Source organism: Sorghum bicolor, chromosome 1, assembly GCF_000003195.3.
Source record: "Sorghum bicolor cultivar BTx623 chromosome 1, Sorghum_bicolor_NCBIv3, whole genome shotgun sequence".
Taxonomy (NCBI): Eukaryota; Viridiplantae; Streptophyta; class Magnoliopsida; order Poales; family Poaceae; genus Sorghum; species Sorghum bicolor.
This window is the reverse complement of record NC_012870.2, coordinates 64,079,765-64,089,443: the sequence shown is the minus strand read 5'-3', so window position 1 is coordinate 64,089,443 and position 9,679 is coordinate 64,079,765. Positions and strand designations below refer to the sequence as shown.

Genomic DNA, 9,679 nt, shown 5'->3' with positions numbered 1-9,679 from the left:
TATATGTCCTTCCTTGTATGAAGAGAATCACTCCAAACAAATTGCAGTAGTAGAAAGAACAGAGGAATTCTTATGTGTTATTAATTATGAACCAACAACTACGTTACCGAAACAAATTAAGCATGGATACAAACTCGATCAACGACCTTGAGGCTTCAGATCGATCAGGTGGTAGACCCACACACCACATACTACTAGCAGTGGCGAAGCCAGAAGATTTGAGGAGCCCGGATAATTCTCATTAAGCAAAAATATTTAACTATAAAATCACATAATTCTATATAAATATAAAGAAGATTTCTTTTGCATTTTGGCGAGGAGCCCCGGCCGGCCGCCCAGAGTGGCCGGGCGGTGGCTCCGCCAGTGCATACTAGGGACTTTCAGGGGGTAGAGCCAGAACACAGGCTGCTAAAGTGCAACGACAAAGCCTGAAGTAACCTGCCACTGTCACGACGACCGCTAGCTGACAATTATATTGGCTATCATCAGCACCTAACTCAAGTAACTATAAAAAAAAGTCGTTTTAGATAAAGTTTGAGTTAAACATTGAGAATATAAATCATGAGTAACTTTTAAGTTGTTGAGTTTGGAAATATAAAAACCATATGAATAAATTTTATCTTAAAAAATACTTTCATAAAAATATACATATACCATATTTTGATAAATATTTTTATAAAAACAATGAGTTAAAATTAGACTTTGAAGACTATATCATTGCCTCTGCTTATAGAATTTAAATTTTTCTCCCAAAATACTTACATTATCATTTTTCAACGCACCTTTCTCTTCTCCGAATACACAATTTTCTTTTCCTAATATATCTGTATTTTCCTAATATACTTACATTATCATTTCTCAACGCACCTTTCTCTTTGGCTCATTATAAAACGAGTCGAGCTCGAGCCGAGCTCTTAACGAGCGAGCTAGCGAGTTACGAGTATTTCGTCTTAGTCTTAATATTTATTGTGCCTAAGGATCCATTAGACTGTTTTTTTAGGAAAAAAAACTAGAAAAGGTGTAATAGGCCTAGAGTTTGCGTAGGCTAAGATTGCTACTTAAACTTTTAGAGACTACTAGTTCACCCTCTCTTTTTGGCCATTCGGTCCTTAGTGAGGCACAAAAAGTAGTAGTTCGTATTGGGAATGCCACAAGCTCGAGAATGCGTCTATGCATTTGGTCGCGCGTCGCGTCCTTCAATAACCTTTTATATTACAAAAATTGAGTTATGAGTTGGCTTTATTTGTTCTGTAAATTCAATCTGGTCGCTGTGGCGCGTTGGATTTAACAGGTTGGTCTGATTCCTCTTGCTAGTCCTAGAGGATGAAGCCTAAAGTTCTTTCTACTATCTAGAAAAGCTTCAGTTCCACCACAAACTCACACCTGGATATATAAACTGCATGCTGAAGCCGCATAAACTGCATTTTGATCACTGAAACTGCATGCTGAAGCCGCATGTATATTACACTTGGTTTACATATATACGTATATAAGAGGACCATGAACGACAGACTTAATTATTACACTGAGGTTCACTAGAAGTCTAAGGGAGGATAACTGATTATTACACTTGGTTTACCCTAGGAAGCATCATAGCTCAACCCGATGGATAACTGATTATTCTGATACGGCGATCATTAAGTGTTCTTGTTGAACTGCAGCAGTAATAGTGATTTGTGCGTACAAGCGGTCCTGGTGTGTGGTGTTTTACAGGACGAACGGCTTGCGGTGTATGTCAAACATCTCCGACGAGGACAGGTTCGGCTCCTGCGAAATCAAATCAACCATGCACACACAAAAGATGAGTTTGGTCAGGGCAGTGGCACAGCGGAGGCTGTTTAATTTGTTGCCAGACGACACACACACACAGACAGGGAATCTGCCACGATATCGATCAGAATCTCATCACGCACCTGCACGCCGCTGAAGTTGGCCACCGTGTGGATGGGTGCTCCGATGGGGCCCTGCAGATCGTGTCCCCCGCCGCGGTTCTTCATGATGGCTCTCATGGAGGTCAGCAGGCGGCCGTAGGTGACCCCGCGCGGCTCGCACTCCAGCGCCCGGATGAAGCTGTGCGTCATTGCCCCCACCGACGCGTACGCATCCGGCATCTGCACGTCGTCGTCGTCGTCGTCGTCCAAGCACCACACATATATATATGCAATGTAAGCCAGAGATCAATGGCCGAACAAGAAGAAATTCAGACTAATTCGATCCCTGACTGACCATGGCGAAGTTGCTTTTGCCCTCGCTGTAGCCGCTGATGAGCACGGCGTGGCCGCCGCTGGTGCCCTTCCAGGCGCCCGACGGGGGGCTCTCGTCCTCCCACTGCCAGAACCCGTTCCTGGACATGTGGCACACGTAGGGGAGGTCCAGCACCGTGGCGCTGTAGCAGGCGTCCACCACGGCGTGCAGCCTGACGCCGTGCACCAGCGGGCGCACGATGGCCTCGTTGATCTCGTCGTCCAGGATGGGGCCCCTCTGGAACGCGTCCAGCGGGCAGATGGCCTCGTCGTACCCGTCCGCCTCGTCGCCGTCGTCGTCGGCCACCTGCGCGCCCAGCCCGGAGAAGTGGAACACCAGGGAGTCGCCGTAGCTGCAGCCCTGCACCAGCCAGTGCATCGCCATCCGGATGTTCTCCTTGGTCGGCAGCCTGAACGGATCCCTCTGGTCATCTGCATGCCATATGCATATGCAGCAATACCATGATCATCATCAGGTAGATATATCACTGACTCACAGTGACACAGCTGCTCATCAAATCAATTCGTGCCAACTATATCATGCTTACCGGTGAGCATGATGATGCACTCGCTGGGGAAGCCGAAGCGCTGGCAGAGGAGGTTCCTCATGCACTTGACGTCGTTGATGGGCCCCCTGAGCTCGCCGCACCCGCGGCGCATGCCGGCGTAGGTGATGCCGATCAGGACGGCGCGCTTCTTGCCGCGGGCGCGCTGGAACGCCGGCGGCACGTGCGCCGGCGGCCGCGCCGGCGGGATGCGGTCGCCGCGCCGGATGCGCGTCACGCAGTTGCATTGCGCGCACTGGATGGCGCGCTCGCCGGGGATCACGGTCAGGCACGCGCTGCAGTACTTGCACCGGATCGTCGTCGCGTTGCCATTTCCGCCGAAGTTCATGGCTGCCTGGCTGCTAACTAAGCCCGGAGCGAGCTGGGGCACCTGCCTTGCGTTTGCTTAGTAGGTTGCTTCTTGGCTGGCTGCTTCTATGATCAACCTCGTCCCGTCCCCATTTTATAGGGAAATGACCGTATGACTACTGCTACCAGATACCAATGCCAGGGATTTCATTTTGGTGCAAGCGACCTTTGAAAGGGGAAGAAGAACATTTTAGTGGATATGAGCATATATTGTCTTGTGAGAACATTTTTCTATTTATTTTCTAAGCTGAATATGTATATCGCAAAAAAAAGTGACAAAATGTGGCATGGTTGTTTCAGTTTCAGCTGGTTGTCTCCACTAAAATGGTTATTGCTTCTTATTGGAAAGTTCAAATGATGCACCATTTGTTTGGTTGGAAGTAGACTTGATAAAATTCCCAACCATATCTATATCATGCCGTCCAAAATTTTACAGGTTGCTGCACAACCTATTACATGAAGTTGCAGCTCTTGCTGCGTAAGTTGTGATATATCATAGCATGTACATACTTAGTACGTGTTATCTGCATCGTCCAAGAGTGCTTTGAAATTCATGTTGTGCACACTATCTAACGTGAAACACTACTGTTTTGGATGACATATATCTCGATACATGTGGACGGTCCAGATAACAAATGCCCAGCATGTATGGACTGAAAAACTGTGTTCGGAGCATTTCCTCCACTTGCAATATGGTTGATGTCGTCTCGTCCATATAATCTTCCTCATGTTCAGCATAGCATAACCATTCTCATCGAACTCCTCATATGCAAACCTGAGCAACAATAGTGCATATTAATTAGGGAGAGTATAATATAATTATTGTTTTCGGTTACATTAAAGTTAGTTTCAATGAGGAGTGAAGTCATGTGTTATAGCTTCTTGGCACGACTCTGTGTAAGCGATCCTTGTTTTATCACTGGCGTTGAGAGGTGTAACTTTGCAACAGACTCGTGCATTCACCATTTTTGTGGATGCGCATGCATGCTATTACTTGATGGTTTACACTTTACACTCAATGCTGACTGATTAGTTAGAGTGTCCTTATCACTTATATAATTAGATTTGTGATAAGGGTGGATATATTGAGCATATATAGTGTGGGTTGATTGTTTACTCTATCTGACATGACAAGTAGACTAGTAAATAAGTCTATATGAAATATATATTGACTGTGTTTTATCTGAACTTGTAAAGTATGAGTAACGTTTAGAGCCTTGTCATGTGTTCTTTTGCGTTAGCCATTCAGTCACTGGAGAAAGATTCGACGTCGATGGGAAAGAAGGGGAAAAAACACCGGGAGGACAAATTCGTGACGGCGGTGGGGGGACCTGCGAGGAGTTCTCGATCGATCTTCTCGATCGTCAGGCGATCCGTGGCCGTCACAAATACTGAAACGCGCTCCAACTTTGCAGTAAAAAAACAAATTTTTCTTAGTTCTCTCGCCTTATCCGTTGCAATCTTAGCTTGAATTTAGCAGGCATGCATATATCTATGAATGGATGAATATATATATGATTACATGATCAAGGCTGGCTCGTGTGGAATACAGCAACAATGACCATGAGAATATTGAACCGGCCGGCGGCGATTCTTCATAGATATGTAGTGGGGATTCATATTCTTCCTCATCATCTAGATAAGAGCCGTGCGTTGCTGAGGCACCAAATATATGCGTTGAGGGGAAAGCAAAACGCAAGAGACTGATCGATCGAGTCAGAGTGAGATGGAATGGAAAGATAGAAGGGAATCGGTGGGTGATACCGTGTGGTGCAGTGTGTCTAACTGATTCCCGTTCCAGCTTTGTTGACGGTTCCGCCGGCATCCCATCTGGGCATCTAGCTACACCGGGCGGCGGCCGGCCGGCCACCTGCGACAACTACGCCTAAGTATGCATGGCTCCTGAAGCATCGGCATCTATCCTATCTATCTGTCTATCTCCAACCGCTCTAGCCATCCAAGTTGCCCGGCGAACCGAATGCGTCCATCCGGCCGGCCGGCCGGCCAAATAATTGCGATGCAGGTCAGCAGGTGCAGCTGCTTCCTCCCTCTAATGTGGGGTACGGGGGCTACGGTGGCCAAAGCCAGAAGAATACAAACTTGAAATTTATCTCTCTGAACTTGTTTAGTCATGCACCAAAGGTCCATACTCCTTTAGAGGACGTTGATTAGGATAAAATTTTACAAAACTACCATCTGTAGTATCTTACTACCTCCGGCACTCCTTCTCCACCAACGCCGGCGTCCACGCATTGCTTCAAGGCTGGTGTTGGGTATTTTAAACGCACATAGAAAAATCCGCAAGTACACAGATACCGAGTATTCTAAGGTATCGATTTTCCACGGGGAACGTGAAGTGTACTGGTTGAGATTTAGATCGCCCAAGGATAACTATATATAATTTTTGTAGGGTTGAAAGGAATCTTCCTAAGAGTTATATAGGTTGATCTAGGAATCAGGATTTACTCTAAGGTTACTTATCTTGGGACATTTGAATACTAACCACAGAAAGAGATGAGATAGGGGCTAGGAAGCTCTAACTACGGTCCTACAACACCAATCCAAACATGGTGGAATACGTCGGCTTTCAAAACTGTCACGATCCTGAGGCTACAACAACAATACGCTGGGTTGGGTGCAATTTTAGGTAATTGAAAGACTAAGCACCACACTTAACCTATTAATTACTACTCTAGCGCCGCTAAGAACTAGAGCACTTGATGCAAGTGAGACTCTAATAAATAACTTGAAGGTAAATATGGGGATTAAATAAAAACTCAGAAATTATAGAATTGAAGTACCTTGAGATTAGCCAAAGACGAACTGGGCTGCTCTAAATATACAATGTTGAGGGAGATCCGATAGACCCGGCTCCTCCTCGGCTCTCTCCTCTTCTCTCTCCCTCTTCTAGTTTACAACTAGATGAACTATAACTAAAACTAGAAGAACTAGAACTAGAAGATCTAGAGGGACCTCTACTTCTCTACTTGATGAAACCCTAGTTTCTGATCTAGATGTAGCTAATGAAGGAGATGCCTCTAGGGGGTCAGGGTTGTATTTATAGCCTCCTAGGAAGCACCACAACCCTTGGATCAAACCGACTTAAACATACACTCAAGATTACTCCTCAAAGTCGATGGAGACAAGATCCACGAGGTTGGCTTTGATTGGTGGAGATCTTCGGACGGGCTCCCCTAACCCTCGGGCGGCCGCCCGGCCACCGAGCCGGTTCTGGCTCCCGTTTGGTCTGGAGCCTCCTAGAACCTTCTAGATTACTCCTGAGTTGGAGTTGGTGATATTCTCTCTATGTAAGACATGTGGACCTCCTTTTATTCTTATTCCGATAACCCCTTGCAGAAATAGATAATCACAAAAACTCATGGAATTCTGTTAGTGACCTCTATAAGTAGATAATATACTTGCTTTAGTCCTTTCTTATGCTATATTGACGGTTAAAAAGAGGACTTGTCTACCATCAAAAGCTGGACCGTTGCGCCCTTGCCGCACCTACATACCAGCCTGCCACGTCTCTTGACGTGACAAGGATGGTGCTTGGCGAGATCGTGGCCATGTGGATCATGGTGTCATGGTTGTTAGTGAAAGAGGAGATGTCTTGGTAGTCAAGACAGTGAGGCCTAGCAAAACGACATGGGGCGATGGCCTATCGATGGTGCGGACTCCTCACTCGATGTGTAGCCGAGACTAGAGGTGCTCTTCTCCGACGACGTTGCCCGCCACCGAGAGGTCTCGGGCATCGTCGAGATGGACGACACCTGCGAATTGAATGCGCACCGGTCCATCTCGGCTTTACCGGAGGGGTTGTAGGTGCAGGTGGGCGAATACGGGATGCACAACCGAGAAAATAACTATGCTATGGTGTTGTCTATAAAATTTTGTCTTAGTCAGCAACTATATAAAGAGATATGGCTTTCGGGGCACGACTAAACAAGTTTAGGGAGGCAGATTTCGAGTTTGCAAGTTTATGGACCTAAGAGCATCTCCAAGGGACTTTGCAAATAAATTTTGCATTTGGTGTTGTTTGCAAAGTCCCAAACTCATTTACAAAGTCTAAAAATAGTCCAACTCCAAGGGACTTTGCATTTAGATTTGGCAAACCCAAAGTGTGGACCCCACCCCTGAATTTTTTCACTGATCGCGCCCGCGCGTTTTTTTTCCTTCACGCCATTTTGACGTACGTCGTGCGTGCCAGTCGCCGCCCAGCCTAGGTCTTCGCGCCAGTCGCCGCCTAGCCCAGGCCGCGTTCGTCGTTCGTCGCCGTCGTCGTTCGCGTCAGTTCGGCTCCGTCCACCTGGAGGGACGGCGGGTACGCGCGGCAGCTAGAGGGCGGGCGCGCCCGGTAGGGAGGGCGGACGCGCGTAGAGAAATCGCGCGGGGTGGGGGGCGGGGGGACGGAGTCGGACGTGGAAGGCCGAAATGGTAGATGTAAATTGGTGGAAAGGTTTGCATATATGCAAAGCCTAAAACCTCTATTTGCAAAGTTAACCAAATTGCAAACCTTATTTGCAAAACCATTGGAGGGGTATTTTCTACTCTTTTTTGCAAATAGGGCAATGCAAAGTTTGTTTGCAAAGCCCTTGGAGATGCTCTAAGTGGGTGGCACAAGCGCACAAGTTAAACGACTGCTAGTGTATTTAACTCAAGGAAAATAGCCTGCTGTTACATGTCGCTCATCTGTCCTGTCGGCTCGAGATTAGATGACGAATCTGTTAATCATTTTTCTATCATAATAAATCAGCGAACAATACTTTTAGATATAATTTTTCAAACAAGCAAACAGACTCAACTACCTGATGTCGTCATCTATGATGACAGGGTCAGAGTGCAAGCGTGCCGACGCACCCACCCCGGACGGCATCTCCCCTCCCGCATGGGAATGGGATAGCGCCGCCTGGGGCAACGCGGAGTTTTTCATTCCGGACCTCAATCCATAAACGCTGCATGGGGTGGCGCGGGGAAACTAGAGAAGTGCACCGGCTAGGCCGTGGCCTTGTTTAGTTTCGAAATCTTTTTAGATTTTGCTACTGTAGCACTTTCGTTTTTATGTGGTAAATATTGTCCAATCATAGACTAATTTGGCTCAAAAGATTTGTCTCGCAAATTACAGATAAACTATGTAATTAATTACTTGTTTTATTTATATTTAATGTTTCATACATGTGTCATAAAATTTGATGCGGAGAATATTGAAAAAAATTTGAATTTTGGGTGGAACTAAACAAAGCCTCAGTTGCAATGCAAACCCTCCCGCGCGCTGCCGGCTGGGTGAAAGGAAATCTTTCCCGTCTGACCTCCGCACCGCACGGGCCGGAGTCGTCGTCTACTGTCGAGTGTCGACCCGACCACTTCTTTATGGACTGCTATTGGGCTCCCAAGAATGTAAGACAAGTACTAGGCCGTAGAGCCTGTCTTGCGATCAGATCAGAAAAAGAAAATACCATAATTGGAATATAGAAACAACATGAGGCCACAATAAAAAAAATTAAATTGAAATATAGAAACTGCAGTTATGAATTCTTTTAACTAATTACAGAAAATAATAAATCAAAATCTACAGTAAAATTTTTATACTAAACCATGTCATATTATATATTTATTGTGTAGATCTACTCACGTGGAGTTCAATAAAAATAGATTTTCTATTTTATGATTTTTTTGTGATTTGCTATGATTTTTCAAAGATTCAACTGAAATATGTAAAAAAACAAAATCACGATCACTATAGTAAAACCACCGTCGAAACCCGACTGAGGGGGTTATTTGAATGGTTTTTGGAAAGTTTATAAGGTAAAACGTTTAGTTTCAAAGTTGAGGGGGGTTAAGTAGCAAAATTTCATTTCAACGGACGTTCACTCATTTTAAATCCCGTGAACGATCCGATCTAGTCCAACGTGGTCCTAGTCCCCACGTGCTTGACACTGCAGTGAACGATCGGTGCCTGCACCTGTGAACCACTCCTCTCCAGCTCTCCCCGCACGCTTCCCATGTCGTTGTTGTTATTAAAGAATAAAATATTTATTTTAAAATACTATAATTTCTAAATCATATATTTGTTTTGCATTACGTCTATACGGATGTGTTCTACGCGATGAAATGAATAAAACTAGACCTCACTTGCATATAGTTTAACAAAAAAAATTTCTACTGGTACCAATTTATGTATATTAACTTATACAACTTATAACTTACACAAGTTATATTGAATAACTTATGTACATAAGCTATGTTTGATAATTTTTTATATAACTTTAGTATAAGTTATAACTTAGTTTGTTGCTTTGTGTGTTCTCAAAATTTAAGTTAGGTGCAAGTTCAAATTTACAGAAAATAAAAAGTAATGTTGTATAACTTAGTATGTTTAACTTATTCCTTAAAGTTATGTTGTGTAACTTAGTGTAAGTTATGTGCGCAGCGGAAAAGAAAAAGTAATGTTGTATAACTTAGTATGCTTAACTTATTCCTTAAAGTTATGTTGTTTAACTTAGTTAGTGTAAGTTATGTGCG

General features: G+C 44.8%; 1 protein-coding gene across 1 annotated transcript; it reads right to left on the bottom strand.

Moving 5' to 3' along the window:
- On the bottom strand, positions 1,391-3,241 carry LOC110431612 (metacaspase-1-like). The gene is made up of 4 exons (XM_021450766.1): positions 2,792-3,241; positions 2,227-2,675; positions 1,914-2,111; positions 1,391-1,767 (listed from the first exon to the last, which is right to left on the bottom strand). Exons 1-4 carry the CDS (start codon positions 3,135-3,137, stop codon positions 1,708-1,710), a joined length of 1,053 nt encoding a protein of 350 aa, XP_021306441.1. The 5' UTR covers positions 3,138-3,241; the 3' UTR covers positions 1,391-1,707.

Coding starts and splice junctions, on each gene's coding strand:
- LOC110431612 (XM_021450766.1), bottom strand. CDS start 3,137: ATGAACTTCGGCGGAAATGGCAACGCGACGACGATCCGGTGCAAGTAC. Junction 2,676..2,791: donor GTGCATCATCATGCTCACCG/GTAAGCATGATA, acceptor TATGGCATGCAG/ATGACCAGAGGGATCCGTTC. Junction 1,768..1,913: donor CCAACTTCAGCGGCGTGCAG/GTGCGTGATGAG, acceptor TTGATTTCGCAG/GAGCCGAACCTGTCCTCGTC.